The 19,313-nt window shown below is 39.6% G+C and overlaps 1 protein-coding gene across 1 annotated transcript in view; it reads right to left on the reverse strand.

The window, feature by feature from the left end:
* Positions 1-11,260: 11,260 nt before the first annotated feature.
* LOC132397679 (voltage-dependent calcium channel subunit alpha-2/delta-4-like) overlaps positions 11,261-19,313 on the reverse strand; it is a 341,368-nt gene continuing 333,315 nt past the window's right edge. Inside the window, exons 35-37 of the mRNA XM_059976447.1 lie at positions 15,243-15,355; positions 12,096-12,178; positions 11,261-11,353 (exon numbers count right to left, since the gene is read on the reverse strand). Of these exons, the coding sequence (XP_059832430.1) occupies positions 11,261-11,353; positions 12,096-12,178; positions 15,243-15,355 (289 nt within the window). The remainder of the gene's footprint in view (positions 11,354-12,095; positions 12,179-15,242; positions 15,356-19,313) is intronic.

Consider the following 19,313-nt stretch of genomic DNA (forward strand, 5'->3'; position numbering starts at 1 on the left):
TGACCCTCCCCTTCTCCTTTAACATTACAAAGATACCTGTGACTTTCTCGTGCATGCCATCATTCCCACTAGCAACCAATCCCCTTCTCATGACACCTTAACCACACGAGATGCAACATGGACCCTTTTACTGTTTTCTTTCTACCACCAGCAGTGCAAACCCTCCTTCCATTTGTAGCAGAACCTTACTTGTAATTCTTAAATTTAGTATGTTTAATTTTATGTGATTATAGTCATTAGGATAAGGTATTCTTAAATTAGTGGGATGAGTCAGACAGGACTTATAGAGCAAGAAACAAATACAAGGGGTTTCAGAGAAGTGGAAGGGGGGCCAATTAAAAATGGATGACAGATTGATGTCAGCTGAGGCTGTTGAAGGCTTATTAATGCCAGTTAACTCAAAATTTCTCCCTTCATCGATATTGCCTGACCTAATGGATATTTCCAGTATTCTTTTTCATTTCAGATTTCCAGCAGCTTTCTGCTCTATAATTCACAATTCCAGCATTAATTGTTTTTCTCTTCTATGTTCTTGCTCATCTCCCTGTACTTACATGTTCTGCAGACAGACTGGCATTTACAGACCTTTCAACACATTCTTTGTTGACTTTGTTATGTACCCAGTAACTGGGTGTCTTACCAGCAAAGATAGAAGTATCCGTTGGAGTCTGGTACTATTTCCAAAACAGTGTTTATTAGTAAAATATACAAATCAATATCAACAATGCAAATATACAGATAATACACGTTAGCAGTGCTAAACCTAAAAGAGTGGGTATAATAATAATAAATAATAAACAAGCTCTATCATTGTCTAGGGGATAAGGAATTATCATGGGAAAGTATAAAGTTCAGTTCAGTTCATGTAGGCTGAGGCAGTTGTTGGTTCTTGTGTTTTAATCGTTGGGGGGAGAGAGAGAGAGAGAGAGAGAGAGAGAGAGAGAGAGAGAGAGAGAGAGAGAGAGAGAGAGAAAACAGTGACAGCTACAGTCATTCAAACCTTTTTTTACATTCTTGATCCGTCGATGTGTTGTTGTGGCCATTCAGGTATGACCCCTCTGTCCTTTAGCTAGACCGTTCTTCTATGGTGGACTCGTCACCCAGGCAAGGGTGGACACACACACAAGCCCCCACCAGCCTCACTATAAACACTGTGAGTTAAAATTGACCGATCGTTCGTTCGGTCTCCGAGGCCCCACACTTTTCTCATGGGTTCCAACACTTAAGCAGTGCTCACTAGTGTGTCTTCTGGTGTGTCTGAGGGGTGTCTCCCCAGACCTCACTTTTATCCCTACTCATGGGGTCTCAGGTGTCAATCAGTTTTGAATGGCTGTGTCCATCAAACCAGCCCACTCCGGCTGTCCACTGAGGAATTTTAATGAACAGAATGGTATCAAGTAAACAGCCCTTCTCCGAAGCCCTAAGTCTTACAGGAGTCATAATATGGTCTCTCTCCCCCGGTGTTATCTCTCCCTTGTCTGAAGCAAATGTTCCAGTCCCAGTATGTTTTTGTTCCATCTCTTTCTCTCTCATTAGTGGCATGGCAACAGTAATGATTTGTAATTCCCTCAGGGGAGGGGGACATCGGCAACCCTGCACCCTTCTGCCCATCAGAGCTGTTCATCCTTCGTAACAACTTCAATTTGTCATCCCTTTTTTTCCTCTGCAATTTCTTTAAGCTGAAATATTTCTTGCTCCACAAATCTTGCTTCTGGCCATTTCTAACTGTATTGTATTTAATATTTGAGTAATATTGTAAAAGTACTGTTTGATTAAGTCACGCTTGATGGCTCAATAATATCAGCGCCGGACTCCGGAGCGAAGTTTCCCGAGTTCGAATCCAAGTTGGGTTGAGCGTTGAGCTAGCAACTCGGCCTCGTAAAACAAGAATAGCTTGCTATGGAAACACTGCCATGACGGTGTCCTGATAACTCCACTGCTGAGTTAAGGGCTACTCTTCTTCTTCTACTGTTTGATTAAGCATTCTTTGTTTACAGAATTCATTACAGGTTGTATGTAAGAAGTATGCGAATGGCATACATCATCACCACTAAGTCATATATGCACATCTAACTAAAAGTAAAAACTAGTAGACATTTATCTCCTGGCTCCTGTGTTGATCTTTCCATTTGTTTTTGGAGTTAGAAAACATAGCACTAACATTTTCTGTTATTACAGATATCCAATATTTGCAGATCTTTTTGCTTTAGGAGTATAATAAACTTCCACTCATTTCAGTAATTGAAAAGTATTTTAAGCTAAATACCAAAATTATAGGGAATGTCATTGACACTTTCAGACCACAGCAGATTCTGATCCATTTGCTTTGCTTCTCAATAGAGAATGAAGGACTGTAAGCGATGGCATGTTCTGCAGTTGTATCAGATATGCTGGGAGATGGCAATTAAATCCATCTATCGATTTATTTATTTATTTATTTACTTATTAGCAGTAGGGCAAATGAAGTATTGCCTGACCTTTTCCAGGTTGATAAACAAATGTCAACTGAATGAAAAATAGTAGATAGAGAAAATGGTGCGTTAAAGTAAATAGAAATATTGGAATCAGATGTTCAAGTTATTCTGAAAAGGCTATTGTCTTCACTGTATATAGCAGCAAGCACATTTTCAATTTTTCCCCAAATGTGCTTATGAAAACAGTTGGGGAAAAAATTGAGAAGCTGCTTGCTGCTCTGCTGTATACAATGAAGACAATAATCTTTTCAAAGTAACGTGTACTTCTGATTGGCTTTCACAGCTTACTTTTTGCTGTTACACCATCTGTAATGATTTTAATTTTGGGAATAAAAACGTTTGAAAATATTGTTTTATGAGCTTTTTCATTTCCCATAGTTTGCCATATTATTTAAATTTGCACGCGTGACGTGCTTTGTTTACTGCCGCATTCTTGTTATAATGATTTTACACAAATTTCTGAAGCTGCTGGTGTTAGTTAGCTGCTGTTGGAATTTTACTTAAGATTTTGCCAACAATTTCTCCAGTGACGTTAGACCATAAGACATAAGGGAGAATTAGGCCTTTCAGCCCATCAAGTCTGCTCTACCATTTCATCATGGCTGATCCATTTCCCTCTCAACACTATTCTCCTACCTTCTTTCCATAATCTTTCATGACCTGAATAATCAAAAACCTATACTGTAAACCTCCACCTTAACTGCAGCTAGTGATCTGGCCTCCATAGCTGCCTGTGGTAACAAATTCCACAGATTCACCACCCTTTGGCTAAAGAGATTCCTTCATATCTCTGTTTTAAATCAACATCCCTGTAATTTGAGGCTATGCCTTCTGGTCCTAGATTCCCCCACCAAAGGAAACATCTTCACATCCACTCTATCTAGGCTTTCAACATGTAATAAGTTTCAATGAGAGCCCCCTCATTCTTCCAAATTCCAGTAAAAACAGGCCCAGAGCCTTCAGTTGCTGCTTTTTCTCCCCGGAATCATTCTTGGGAACCTCCTCTGAGCTTTCTCCAATGTTAGCGCATCATTCCTTAAATAAGGGGCACAAAACTGCTCACAATTCTCTGAGTGAAGCCTCACCAGTACCTTATAAAGCCTCAGCATTGTATCCTTGCTTTTATATTCTAGTCCTCTTGAAATGAATACAAACACTGCATTTGGCTCCTTCACCACTGATTCAACCTGCAAGTTAACCTTTAGGGAATCCACCACAAGAACTCCCAAATAGCTTTTTTGAAAAATCAGATTTTTGAATTTTCTCCCCATTTAGAAAATAGTCTATGCTTTTATTCCTTCTACCACAGTGCATTACCATGCACTTCCTGGCACTGTATTCCATCTGCCAACTCTGTGCCCATTCTCCTCATCTGTCTAAGTCCCTCTTAGCCTCTTTGCTTCCTCAAATCTACCTGCACCTCCACCTTTCTTCATATTGTTTGCAAACTTGGCAACCAAGCCATCAATTTCATCATCCAAATCATTGAAATATAACATAAAAAGAAACAGTCCCAACACAGGCCCCTGTGGAACACCACTAGTCCCTGGCAGCCAATCCCGAAAAGGATCTCTTTATTCCCACTCTTTGCCTCCTGACAGTCAGCCCGTGCTCTACCCATGCTAGTATCTTACCTGTGGTACCCTTGTTTAGCAACCTCATATGTGGCACCTTATCAAAGGCCTTCTGAAAATCCAAGTACACTACATAAACCAATTTTCCTTTGTCTATCCCGCTTGTTATTACTTCAAAGGGTTCCAGCAGATTTGTTAGGCAAGAATTTCCCATTAAAAAACCACGCTGACAATAACCTATTTTATCATGGGCCTTCAAGTGCAATGAAGCCACATCCTTAACAATGAACTCCAACATCTTCTCAACCACTAAGGTCAGGTCAACTAGCCTATAATTTCCTTTCTTCTGCCTCACTCCCTTCTTGAAGAGTGGAGTGACATCTGCAGCATTCCATGCTAGGATTTATTGATTCTTGAAACATAATTACTAATGGCCCCATAACCTCTTAAGCTATCTCTTTTAGAATTCTGGGGTGTAGTCCACCAGGTCCAGGTGATTTATCTAACTTCAGACCTTGCAGTTTCCTGAGCACCATCTCCCTGGTGATAGTAACTGTACTCACTTCTGCCCCTCGACACATTTGAACGTCCGACATATTGTCTTCCATTGTAAAAACTGATGTAGAAAAAACTTATTTAGTTCGTTTGCCATTTCCTTGTCCTCCATCACTTCTCTCCAGCAGTTTCCAATGGTCTAACTTCCACTCATGCCTCTCTATTCTTCATATATCTGAAAAGATTTCTGGTACCAATTTTGATATTATTAACTAGGTTACCTTGATATTTAATCATCCCCTATAGCATTTTTAGTTGCCTTCTGTAGGTTTAAAAAATATTCCCAGTAAGTTTTGCTTTATTATATGCCATCTCTTTTGCTTTTACCTTGGTTTTGACTCCCCTTATCGGCCATGGTTGTGTCATCCTGCCTTTAGAATACTTCTTCTTTGGGATGTATTTATCACGTGCCTTCTGAGTTGTTCCCAGAAACTCCAGCCATTGCTGCTCTGCCATCATCCCTGCTAGTGTCCCCTTCCAATCAACTTTGGCCAGCTCCTAGGTCATGCCTCTATAATTTCCTTTCAGCATCCGAGAGGTTTCAATGGAATCGCCTCTCATTCTTCTAAATTTCAGTGAATACAGGCCCAGTGCAGGTCGTGGAATCATTCTTGTGAACTTCTCTGAACCTTCTCCGACATTGTATCGTATTGTATAGCTGTCAGTTCAGAATGAAATAAAGAAAGGGACATCCATTCCAAAAGAAAATAAACCTGTTGCACCACTGTTAGATTACACCGATCTATCATGTTTCTTGCTCTCAGTGGAATGTTCTTGATCAAACAGCACATGGGTGGTTAGCTTTCTTTTACCATCTTTTGTTGGATAACTAATGTGATTGGATATTAATTGCTGAAATGTTTGAATAGTATTTGTATGCAAGCCGGTAAAAGGCTATTGATATCTTCATGGAGGCCACCTTAGACAAGTGTGTAGGTTACTTTCCAGAAAGCAACAAAACTAAGTTAATTTTTCTCTTGAGTCATAACTGCAAAAACATTTTTACTTTGAAAATTTATTGCTTACTCATCTTAATCTAAGGATATTAGATGAAGATATTAAAGTTGAGCATTGAGAACCTTTAGCTATTAGCAATCCTTTGTTGTTCCTTTTCCAGAAAATGCAATTATGAACCCCTCCTATGGGGATTATATGGAGAGTTTGATGACAGCAAAAAAGTTTGGCCAGACAAATGTTCTAATATCTTAACTGTAAATCAAAAGTAGTGCAGTTTTAAATTAAATGTCCAATGCAGTCTTCAGTTTGGCTCCTGAGAAAAAAAAACAGCTAAAATAATTTGAATTTAAACACCATGGAGAGGAGGATTGATAAATGAATGATAATGGACCATTTAGAGCACATATTAAAGTGTTTAGAATAGAAGACAAAAATTTTGGCAGAAAATCGCACGGTGATTAGAGAATTTGCTACAACAGTCTCTGGTCCATTTTGCAATCAGATTCACTCAATTTACTTTTGATTCGGTGAAAATCTAGAAACCAAGATTCGTAAGTTTATAGATATTGTACTTATACAGGAAAAAACCCTCAACTCCTTTAGGAACATTCCATCATTAACAAGATGACAGCAGAGCTTTTAATTACACTGAATGCTTCATTGTTCTCTCCACCCTACAGAGGTATTACTATGTGTTATCAATGGGATTAAGCCTTTAAAAGTGACTGTCTATCTTCGATTGCTGCACGTCAAATTGTTGCAATAAATTGGGAAAGTTTCCTTCAGGATCAACACAGGTCACACCACCAAAGGCTGTGCTGGTGCACTGAAGATAATGGTGAATTTCATTATTAATGCCTGTCTTTGTTGAGAGTTAGCTTCAAAAATAGGTAGTCGGCCACATCTGTCAGGTTCTGCTGGTGGGACGCTTCTTTGAAGAAGTCTAATATCCCCAAAACTTCTGGGTATGACCGCTCAAAATGGATCCGTGTCATTCAAAATGGCACTGAGAACATCAAGCCCATTTATTGGGAACGCATGCTAGTCTGACATAAAAAATGTACCACTTCTTAAACAAAACCACCTGCCCATCAGACACCCCCTGCCCACATATCACAGAATCTGGTGGTCTCAAGTTGACCTCTTCAGCTACATCAAAACTCACAGAACTTTAGAAAGTCACCCTCAGCCTCAAGATCTTGCCTGAAAAGAGACACATCATGATTGAATGATCTTCTTAAATAGAAATATATTACTTATAGCAATTTTTTTGTGATTTATTTGGAGGATCTGACTTGATGCCATATACAATAATGTTTCAGCACACCAAAAAAAATGACATCTAATTTCTAGAGATATATACATTTCTTCAATGGATACTACTATCTGTTGTCTCCTTTCCAGAACAGCCAGAGGCTGTGGTACATATTGGTACCAACGACAAAGGTAAGAAAAGGGAGGAGGCCCTGAAAACTACTGGGAGTTAGGAAGGAAGTTGATAAGCAGGACCTCAAAGAATTAATCCCTTGGGATTACTGCTTGTGCCATGCGACAATGAGTATAGGAATAGAGTGAGGTGGAGGATAAATTCGTGGCTGAGGAATTGGAGCAGGGGCAGGGATTCAGATTTCTGGATCATTGGGATCTCTTTTGGGGCAGGCATGACCTGTACTAAAAGGATGGGTTGCACTTGAATCCAAGGGGGACCAATATCCTGGCAGGGAGGTTTGGGGGGAGTTTAAACTAGAATTGCTGGGAGGTGGGAACCGAACTGAAGAGATGGAGGAAGGGGCATTTGGCTCAGAAATAGAGAAAGCTTGGAGTCAGCGCGAGAGGGAAGATAGGCAGGTAATAGAGAAGGGATACGCTTAGACCAATGGTTTGAGATGTGTCTATTTTAATGCAAAAAGCATCATGAACAAAACGGATAAGCTTCGAGTGTGGATCAGTACTTGGAGATATGATGGTGTGGCCGTTACAGAGACTTGGATGGGTCAGGGCAGGAATGGTTACCTAGAGTGCCAGGCTTAAGATGTTTCAGAAAAGACAGGGAGGGAGGCAAAAGAAGTGGGGGTGTGACTCTGCTGATCAGAGATAGTGTCACGGCTTCAGAAAAGGAGGAAGTCATGGAGGGATTGTCTACTAAGTCCTTGTGGGTGGAAGTTAGGAACAAGAAGGGGTCAATAACTCAACCGGGTGTTTTTCTATAGACCACACAGTAGTAACAGGGACATCGAGGAGCAGACATGGAGTCAGATTCTGGAAAGGTGTAATAATAACAGGGTTGTTGTGGTGGGAGATTTTAATTTCCCAGATTGGCAACTCCCTAGCCAAGGAGTTTAGATTGGGTGGAGTTTGTTAGGTGTGTTCAGGAAGGTTTCCTGACACAATATGTAGATAAGCCGACAAGAGGAGAGGCTGTACTTGATGTGGTATTGGGAAGTGAACCTGGTCAGGTGTCTGATTGCTCAGTGGGGGAGCATTTTGGAGATAGTGATCACAATTCTATCACCTTTACAGCATTGGACAGGGATAGGAACAGACAAGTTAGGAAAGTGTTTAATTGGAGTAAGGGGAAATATGAAGCTATCAGGCAGGAACTTTGAAGCATTAATTGGGAACAGATATTCTCAGGGAAATGTATGGCAGAAATGTGGCAAATGTTCAAGGGATATTTGTGTGGCATTTTGCATAGGTACATTTCAATGAGACAGGGAAAGGATAGTAGGGTACAGGAACCGTGGTGTACAAAGGCTGTTGTAAATCTAGTCAAGAAGAAAAGAAAAGCTTATGAAAGGTTCAAAAAACTAGGTAATGATAGAGATCTAGAAGATTAAAGGCTAACAGGAAGAAGCTTAAGAATGAAATTAGGAGAGCCAGAAGGGGCCCTGAGAAAGCCTTGGCGAGCAGGATTAAGGATAACCTCAAGGCATTCTACAAATATGTGAAGAACAAGAGGACAAAATGTGAGAGAATAGGACCAATCAAGTGTGACATTGGAAAAGTGTGTATGGAACCGGAGGAGATGGCAGAGGTACTTAATGAATACTTTGCTTCAGTATTCACTATGGAAAAGGATCTTGGTGATTGTAGGGATGACTTACAGTGGATTGAAAAGCTTGAGCATATAGACATTAAAAAAGAGGATGTGCTGAAGCTTTTGGAAAGCATCAAGTTGGATAAGTCTCCGGGATCAGAAGAGATGTACCCCAGGCTACTGTGGGAGGCGAGGGAGGAGATTGCTGAGCATCTAGCAATGAACTTTGCATCATCAATGGGGATGGGAGAGGTTCTGGAGGATTGGAGGGTTGCAGATGTTGTTCCCTTATTCAGGAAAGAGAGTAGAGATAGCCCAGGAAATTATAGACCAGTGAGTCTTACTTCAGTGATTGGTAAGTTGATGGAGAAGATCCTGAGAGGCAGGATTTATGAACATTTGGAGAAGCATAATATTATTAGGAATAGTCAAATGGCTTTGTCAAGGGCAGGTCGTGCCTTATGAGCCTGATTGAAGTTTTTGAGGATGTGACTAAACACATTGATGAAGGTAGAGCAGTAGATGTAGTTATATTTATTTCAGCAAGGTACTCCATGCAAAGCTTATTGAGAAAGTAAGGAGGCATGGGATCCAAGGGGACCTTGCTTTGTGGATCCAGAATGGCCTTGCTCACAGAAGGCTAAGAGTGGTTGTAGCTGGGTAATATTCTATATGGAGGTCAGTGGAGTGCCTCAGGGATCTGTTCTGGGACCCTTTCTCTTCGTGACTTTTTATAAATGACCTGGCTGAGGAAATGGAGGGATGGGTTAGTAAATTTGCTGATGACACAAAGTTTGGGGGTTTTGTGGGTAGTGTGGAGGACTGTCAGAGGTTACAGCAGGACATTGATAGGATGCAAAACTGAGCTGAGAAGCGGCAGATGGAGTGAGGTGGTTCATTTTGGTGGGTCAAATATGATAGCAGTATTAATGGTAAGACTCTTGGCAGTGTGGAGGATCAGAGGGATCTTGGGTCCGAGTCCATAGGATACTCAAAGCAGCTGCGCAGGTTGACTCTGTAGTTAAGAAGGCGTACGGTGCATTGGCCTTCATCAACTGTGGGACTGAGTTCAAAAGCCGAGGGGCAATGTTACAACTATATAGAACCCTGGTCAGACCCCACCTGGAGTACTGTGCTCAGTTCTGGTCGCCTCACTACAGGAAGTTTGTGGAAGCCATGGAAAGGGTGCAGAGGAGATTTACAAGGATGTTGCCTGGATTGGAGAGCATGCCTTATGAGAATAGGTTGAGTGAACTCAGCCTTTTCTCCTTGGAGCATCGGAGGATGAGAAGTGACCTGTTAGAGGTGTATAAGTTGGTGAGAGGCATTGATTAAGTGGATAGTCAGAGGCTTTTTCCTAGGGTTGAAATGGTTAACATAAGAGGGCACAGTTTTATGGTGCCTGGAAACAGGTACAGAGGAGATGTCAGGGGTAAGTTTTTTTCTGCAGAGAGTGGTGAGTGCGTGGAATGGGCTGCTGGCAATGGTGGTGGAGGGGTATATGAAAGGGTTTTTTAGAGACTCCTGGATAGATACATGGAGCTTAGTAAAATAGAGAGCTATGGGCAACCCTAAGTAAGGTAAGGACATGTTCAGCACAGCATTGTGGGCTGAAGGGTTATAAGGCTTTGGGTTGTAACAGCAATGGAAGGCTGTAGGTTTTCTATGTTTCTAACATAGTAAAATTGGAAATTATAAAAAATCTTCATTTAACCTTTAAAGCCTTCTCTATTATATTAAGTCATTGATTAATCCCAAGATCTCATAATTCCTGTAAGCATCTAATTGATTTTTCCTTTTCATAAACAGGGTTCCTCTTGTAGACAGAGCATTTGATACTGCTCGATAGAAATGAGTGTTCCAGCTGCCTGATGTAAGAGGTGTACCATAAAGTCACCTAGAAGGTTCTAGCAGCAAAGAACTCCCTGCCATGGTAAACTTTTAGATAGAAAAAGTGCCCCAGATCAGATGTGTGTGCTTATTAAATGGAGGTACCACAGTAAGTTTTGCACATGTTTACATATTTACAAAATTGGAGATTTGAAAACATTATCCTGTGCTTAAGTGTGCATCCCAACTCTGTCATACTCTGAACATCACTCAACATTTCTCAAGTGCTAGAATTGCTGTTACATAAAAATAAATCATAAACTGATATAACCTAAAGAGTTTATTATGTGGAAGGAATGAAGATATTCATATAAATTTTTGAAAGGGGAAGTAAACTGAATTTTCCACTCTACTGGAAAGAATAATTGCCGGTAACTTTACTACAGTATTACGCATCTCAAGCTCCAGAGAAAGACAATGCTTCTATTAGCCAATAACAAGTAGAATTACGTAGAGATGTATTTTTTGCACATTAGTTTTCATACTTTTAGAAACCCAAATTGTGATAGTTCCTCTATCTTCTTGCAGAGTCATTTATCTTATTTCTGCAGTTGTACCATTCTAAATGCTGAAGATAAAGAAGTATTTTTGAGACCAAAGATGAAACATTTGCAATGATAGTAATGGCTTTCATCCAATGGCAGAAGCTTGTTATCAGTTCAACGTAATGAGGTTCAATTGATCAGATTTGATTGGATTTGACCAAAACCTTCACAAAACTTTCTAAATCAGTGTCAGTGTTGTGCACGGTGGCCATCACTTCTGGTTCCTCATCATAAAACAGCAGCAGCCATGCCCAGATTAAATGCTAGCAGGACTCCAGATGGAGAGATCCCCGAAACCCCTCCACACTCCTCTGCATTTTCCTGTTGAGACAATATGACTAGTCATTAACACACTTATTTAAGTTTTTACTCTGCTGAAAATGGTAGCTCATACTGAGATGAAACTTTAAGTAATAGCAGCCCACCAGTACCTCATCTAAATAGTTTTATTTTCCCTCAGTGCTTCAGCCAAAACAATGAGCAAAAGCAGCATATTCAGTTGTGGGGACTCAAGGTAGTCTTAAATTCACAAACGAGAATGAAAACTGACAGGAAGGAAATTATCACACATGTAGCTCCTGGCAACTACTTCATCGGCAAAGACCATGGAATAAGTCAGATGATTCTGAGTCTTCCTGCAATACATAATACTTTGTTGGCCAATGGGCATAAACATGTATTTGTCTGGTGACACTGTGGAAGTGGCACCATCTAACCATCAGACATAAATTTTCAACTTGTTTGATGCAGTTTAAAAATGAATACAAAGATAATGCACCAGGGAGTTTAAGATAGAAAATGATGTCCTACCTTTGCACAATTATTCCAGTTCAGGGCATCTCATTATACTTGCTAGGTATTATCAGATATTATGCTTTCATATAAAACTGCATAGAATTGTTTGTCCTGGACCATTTTGAATTACAGCAGTAAGCTACAACAATAGAGCCAGCAATACTGGTTCAACCAACAGCTTGTAACAATCTATTTTACCTTGCCACACACACTATGTATATGGTTCCACTTTTTGTTGTGGAACAGTTAGTCCTGAGTTGCACCTTACCTCAGGATGGAAAGCATGGCATGTATCAGGTCGACGCCTTATCTTTTGCGATCGCATACGCTGGCATTTCACAGATGCATTATTTACATTGGAGTTAAGGAAGTATAGTGGAACTAAAGAGATTGTTGAGTTAAAACAATTAAGAGCAGTGAGATTCTGGTTAGTCGGCCATAAGCACCATGTAGGTGAACTGAGGGTTGCTGAGATACCTTCTACTATTGCTTGGCATCAGCTTCAAGACTTACATTGGATTAGGGAAGAGGAAGAGGTTAAATTTTGTCCATGTCTAGTTTCTTCTGCCACTTCATGGGTACACCACCCTACACATTGCAATATCTCTGCACTTGGCTCCATATTGTTCTGAATGTGTGAAGACTGTTACCCCACGACTCTGGCTGGGTGTTGTTAAAACGTCTGCATCTTGAGTTGCTTGCTATTGCCCTTGGTAAGGCTTATTTCTGAAGAATAATCCAATACTAAGTTTATGCAAACATTTACATACCATGGTTGTGCCATTCATTCTCCCATGGATCTTCCTTGAGGATCGCTGCCTAAAGAGATTTGTTCACCTCTAGTGAGATGCAATTATGTTAGAGAGGAGTATTTCGAATTTTAGGTGAATCTTTTTTGAGACTCTTAATTTATTAATATATGCAGTTCACTCCAGAGAAACCACAGGAAACATTATTTTGATAAGGAATTTGGATCTGGAGCTGACACACTATATTGAATTTACTAATGATATTCAAGTACTGCGATATCATGGATAGTGTCAGCAGGATTTTCCTGCATCTGTTCCCAGGGCTGAAAAAGGCAAGTGTGAATCTCATCTCCTCCTCTTTATGCTCCATGCTGGTTGTTCCAAGGTATCTAGAACACCTGTTATCTACAATCTGAAGGAGAGATGTATTATTTCATAAAGCTGGCATGTTTTCCTAAATTTGATAGTTTGAGGGCCATAGTTTGATTATGAAAAGCAAATAGTATCAAAACATTATTGAACTCTTTTTAAAAATATTTTTTGCGTCATCTTTGTCTTCTCTAGGCCAAATAGAATGACTGTGTTGAGGGTGGAGTAGCTTGTAGAAGTTGTTATTGAGTTTACAAACAAGTCTGCACCAAAATATTCAGAAATCCAGAAAATTAGAACTTGCTGTCCAATACTGGGCTGGAAATTGTATTAATTTAGAAGTGTAAGAACTAATGTTCATCGCCCTAAACTTGTTGAGAAAGTCACACAATGATCAAGAATTTGCAAGGTTCACAGTATAATTTTGCTGGATTTCTCTCTTCATTGACACACATTGATTACCTCAGCACTTCCAGCTGACAAAACTAAGCCCATTGATCTTTGCAGCCAGCTGTGAAGGGTGTGGTATCACAACGTTCCATCAAGTGCCTTTCATGTTTTCCAAGGATCAGAAAGATCTAGATGAACCATTAAAAACAGCAACTGCAGGAGGCATGTTCTTTCTTGGGGGTGGGGGTTGTATTATGGGGTAGGGGCAAAAAGAGCCTCTGAGATGCTGCTAGAAAAGTTGTCAAGGAGTTCTATTTAAAGCCGTGTGTTGGCTATGCGGTCCTACATGTAGGAGAAACCTGCAAGTTAGACAAATGCCTACATTAGTCCTGCCTGCTTTTGTCGGCCAGGGAAGATATATAGTCTTCTCTCCATTAGCATGATAACCTCTCATAGGGAGCAATAAACAGGAAATTGAGGCAGCGATCAGGAGTAGCAACCATGATTCATTTGCTCAATTTTTAAAAAAATGGTGCATATTGCATGAGCTGAGATCTCGGCATTTGCATGTGTGTTCTGAGATATTGTTGGAGTTCATCATTTGAAACTGCACAGCTTCCTTGGACATAGCATAGATAATCTTGCAGCTGAATTGAGATTCAGAATTTATTGTGTTCTTCAGACACAAACTATTTTAATTCAGATACTGCTAATTTCAAAAAACTAGTTTAGGTTTACTACAATTACTGTACATATAAATTTACAGATGGAATATTTGCTGAATAGCTCTTCAGAATGAAGACCTTTTGATGGTAACTGGTCCTGTTGTCCTGAGCCAATGCTTCCTTGTCCTGTTTTCCTATCAATAAGGAGGTTACTAATGGGGATGTCTCTAGGCCCAATCATATAGGGCTGAACAGTGTTGGAGATGGCCAACAGTTCCAGGCTCAGCCATTTGAAATGAAGCCATTCCAGACTTCCTGTAGAAATGTTATCAATCCAGGAGTTTCTGAGTGACATATGGTACCATGACAGCTGGTGATAGAGCCCAGTCTTGCTGGGATAGCCCAGAATTATGTTGGGAATCCTTTCTCTAGCCTATAACGTCCAATATTGCGTGGTTGTGGAGATGTAGTTCAATATCATGGGGTCCTTCAAATTGTGGAATAGGGAAGACAGGTGTTAAAAAAAATTTGATTGTTTAATTACTTGTAAGTGCTTTTATTTTTTTCAATTTTGGAGTAATTTTACTTTAAAAATATTTCTGTTAATTTTAATAGATTTCAAGTGTTTTGCAGTGGCAGCGTTGTTTAAAAATTGTTAAATTCTCTGACAAATTTGACATGCAGCAAAGTTCTGCTCCCAGCTGCCAGAGTTGTTTATGGAGCATGGCTTTAGGTTTCTTAACAATTTGAGGTCCAGTCATTGCTGACAGCTCATTAAGTTTCACTGAGTAGCTGAAGGATCAGAAAACCCAGTGAGGTTCCACCTTTACATTCATAATAGATAAGCATGGTCTTCAGTCGAGCGCAGGCAAAAACCTAATAAACGACTGCAATTGTTTAAACCGATTACAAAGTGTGTTAATTGGATTCAATGGGAAGTGAATTATTAGCATTTTATTTCAAAGAAGGTGTATGAAGATTACAGTTCTGAAACATATTTATCCTCATAGTTGGAGAACAGAGTCAAAATTAATACTTGATTTTCCACTTTTGACAATAGGACAATAGACTTACAATGCACAACCCAGCACCCACCAATCCTCAGCTGCCACTTCTATCTCCCTTCTCCCCTCCTCTATAACTATCATTATCATTCTCAGACCTGCATAGCCTCACCATCTCTTTAGTCTCTGTGCCTAGAGTTACAGCAGGATATAACAACACAGGCTATATGAAGGATATATTTTACTTCTTTCGGTTCCAGTAGGACTGGTGGGAAGATGCTGCAGTCACAGTATGCTTCAGTCACTAGAAGAAGTAGGTTACTATTTTCAATTTGTTGTACCACAAACATTCTGAAACAGAGAATGTATAGCAATATTTAGGCAAACAATTTATGGATGTTTTTAATATTTTTCCTATTAGTTTTCAGAACCATGTTTTGCAAGATTTATGAATATATTTCTCCATGTTTCATATATTTCATTAGGAGTTTGAGGAGATTTGGTATGTCACCAAAGATGCTCACAAATTTTAACATTTAGAGCCTTCAAACTGGCAGCATCACTGCGTGGTATGGGGGTAGCCAACTGCACAGTATCGATATAAGCTGCAGAAAGTTGTAAATTCAGTTAGCACCATCATGGGCAATAGTTTCCCTAGCGTTAGGACATCTTTAAGGAGTGATGCCTCAAAAAAGTGGCATCAATCATTAAGGGCCCTCTTCACTCAGGATGTGCCCGCTTCTCATTGCTACCATCAGGAAGAAGATACAGCAGCCTAAAGGCACACACTCAATGATTCAGGAATAGCTTTATCCCCCTGCCATCAAATTTCTGAATGGACTTTGAACCCATGAGCACCACCTCTTCTTTTGTTTTGTATTACTTATTTATAACAAATTTTGCGACATATGCTGGTGATATTAAACCTGATTCTGATCCTTATGTTAATCTTCTACAAGAGGATCACAGTCATCATTTGGGTTTGGAAGGAGGGAATATCTGAGCAAGACACAAGTGAAGAATATTGACAGAATGGCTGTGGATAACATTACGGTGCTGGACAAAATAATAAAGCAGCAGAGAGAAATCAGAGAAAGGTGAGAAATCAAGTAAGTTTTCAGCTATTGGAAGCTTACAGATAATTTTAATTATACTTGTCAAGTGCAGAGTTTAAAATAAAACTATATCATTGAATGTGCCTGGGCCATCAGAATAAAGAACCTATTCCATACATTGAGGGAGTAGTTGGGGTTAACAAACAAATTGATGGCAAACATATTAAACTCAATCAAGGCAAAATTTTACAGAGATGTATTATATATTTAATATTTCAGTAATATTGTAATTACATTGTTCACTTAAGCATTCTTTGTTGTTTACACAATTCATTATGGGTTATAGGTACAAAGAATGTGAATGGCATAGGTCATTACACTGCCACATTATATTTGAGCACCTCATTTAAAGTAGACACATTTCTCAGCTCCCTGTTTTACTTTTGATTAGTTTTAGAGTTACAAAACGTAACAGTGGCAATGAGTAAGTTTTGAAACCAATCCAAGATGACCAGCTACAGTACCTGTTGAATGTTTTCTTTGCAAGGGGAGAGTGCAACATTCCAGTATTTTTAAAAAAAGATTTACAATATGTTTTTTCCTTCAGAAATAGGAGAGAGACTGTGAAGTTTAAAAAGTAGCTGAAAACAAACAAAATTCACAGAGCATAAACAGTGAGTACTAGGTGATAATAATAATAAATAAATAAATGGAAAAGGCTGACTACATTGGAAAGATAGCCGCATCCGATTGCACAAGAGATAACAAGGTATTGTATACTGAACAAATTGAACAGTATTTTGAAACAAATGAAACAGACAATGAGAAACAAGTGCCAGTTTTATGGAGTGTAATTGGTAGAAGAACATACAGTTTGCTTAGAAGTTTAACTGCTCCAACCAAACCAGCTGAAATGAGATTTGATGAAAGCAATACAAGAAGATTTGGAACCAAATCCATTATTGATTACAGCTTATGTGGTTGAATTGAAGAGATTGTCTGAATATTGTCAGTTCTGTAATGGACTTAATGATGTACTGAGAGATTGTTTAGCTTGACGAATCTTACAAGAAAGCATTCAAAGATGGCTTCTAACTGAACCACAACTCACATTTAAAAGGGCAGTTGAAATCACTGTCTCAATGGAAACAGCAGACAGAAACATAATTGAGTTGCAGTTAGGAATGAAATGAATGTAAGCAAAATTGCAATCTCTAAACAGAAACCTGCCTGGCTGAATATAGTATTATTGTTGTGGCAGGGGCTCACATACCCAAGACCAATGCAGATTTAAAGGCAAATTTCTTCTTTTGAAAAGTACAGCACAGGAACTCCATGTCCATATTCCTCCATCTTCCTTACATGCATGTACCTAGCCAAACGCCTCTTAAAAGCTTCTAATTTATTTGCCTCTACCACCTTGCAGAAAGAGCAACAAAGTAGGACATGTACAAAAAGCATGTCAGTCAGAAAAAAATAAATGGATTGCATGGAGCAAAAAAGATAAAATGTCAAGTTGCGGTTTCAAAAAGAGCATTAATCTGCATGATGTTGATAAAAAGTCAGATAATGATGAGCGTGACATGGGACTGGATATCCTTGAGATTTATAAAGTGAAACCTAACAGTAGACAAGCAATATAGCTTACATTATTTGCATGCCACATCTCCTGCAAAAGAGTAAATTGAAAGTGAATTAAGAAAGGTACTGGATGGTGCCATAACAGTGTTCAAAGATGGCATTGGAAACCTCTAACATATTAAGGGTAAAATTATGTTAAACGAAAATGCCACACCCAAGTTTTAAAAAGCTCGTCTGATTCCTTATACCATCTGTGATAAAACAGCCAGTGAGCTAGATTGCATGGAGACTGAAGGAATTCTTTTCAGGGTTGAATGGAGCCAATGCTAATGCCAGTGGATGCAGTAGCCAAGAAGGATCTGTTGTGATCTTAAGGTCACCATCAACTCAGAACTGAAATTAGATCGGCACCTTCTGCCCAGGATAGAGGATATCTTTGCAAATCTTTCTGGAGGGAAACTTCAGCAAAAAGGACTTAGCTAAGGCATACCTACAGATTGGGGTGGAAGAAGAGTCCAAAGTGTTTCTCACCATAAACACCCACAAAGAGCTTTATTGTTATAATAGGCTTATTTTCAGAGTAGCATCTGCATTTGCACTCTGGCAGAAAGTGATAGGCCAGGAGCTGCAAGGCTGCCCAGGCACTCAATATTGCCGGAATGACATCAGTACTACTAGTGAGGATGACAAGAAACATCTCCAAAATCTCAAGGCAGATTAGAAGATTATGGGCTTAGAGGATAATGGGACAAGGGTGAATTCTTTAAACAAAGCTCTTACTGTGGTCACACCATTGACTGATAAGGATGGCACAAGTCTGCTGAGAAAAACCAAGCAGAGGTGGATGCCAAGGCCAAAGGGCGTGTCACAGTTGCAGTCCTTTTTAGGATTTGTCAATGACTATAACCAGTTCCTACCAAGCCTGGCTACTATGCTCCACCCCTTGAACTCATTACTGTACTACAGATCATGAAGAAATGGCAATGGACAAAGCAGTGTGAGGTGGCTTTCTAAACGACAAAGGAAATGGTGATATAAGACTCTATGCTTACTATGCCCACATTGTCCACTGAAGCTTGCCCGTGATGTTTAGCCTTATGATATAGGTGCAGTCATGTCATATTATGAATAATGGAAATGAATGTCCTTTGCATCACATTCACTTACCACTGCAGAGAAAAGTTGTGCATAGATTGACAGAGAGTCTTTGAGTCTGCATTTAAACCAGTACTTGCATGGGAGAGAGTTGAGAGAGTTTACACTCATCACTGATCAACCACTAGTGTCCATTTTCAATTCACAGAAAGGTGTTCCACTAACAACAGCCTCAAAAATGTAGGAATGGGCTTTCTTTCTTGGAGGGCACAATTACAAGATTGAATTCAAGAGGACAACGAATCATGGAAATACTGATGGGTTTACGAAAAAGAACACTTCTCTCGAGAGTCTCCCTATTACGGCAGAAATGATCCAAAGAGAAACCTGAGAAGACTCCACACTGTCTTAGGTCTACCTGGTCAGCGAGAACGGTTGGAATGTGCAGCGGAAACTCCAACTCCTCCATTTTTACCAGTGATGGGATGAGTAAGACTATCACTGAACTAACAATGCTCAGACATATGCTGAAATGAACTCCCCTTTCTTTTGAATCCTCTTGTGAGACCTAAAATGTT

The sequence above is a fragment of the Hypanus sabinus genome, chromosome 8, assembly GCF_030144855.1.
Source record: "Hypanus sabinus isolate sHypSab1 chromosome 8, sHypSab1.hap1, whole genome shotgun sequence".
Taxonomy (NCBI): Eukaryota; Metazoa; Chordata; class Chondrichthyes; order Myliobatiformes; family Dasyatidae; genus Hypanus; species Hypanus sabinus.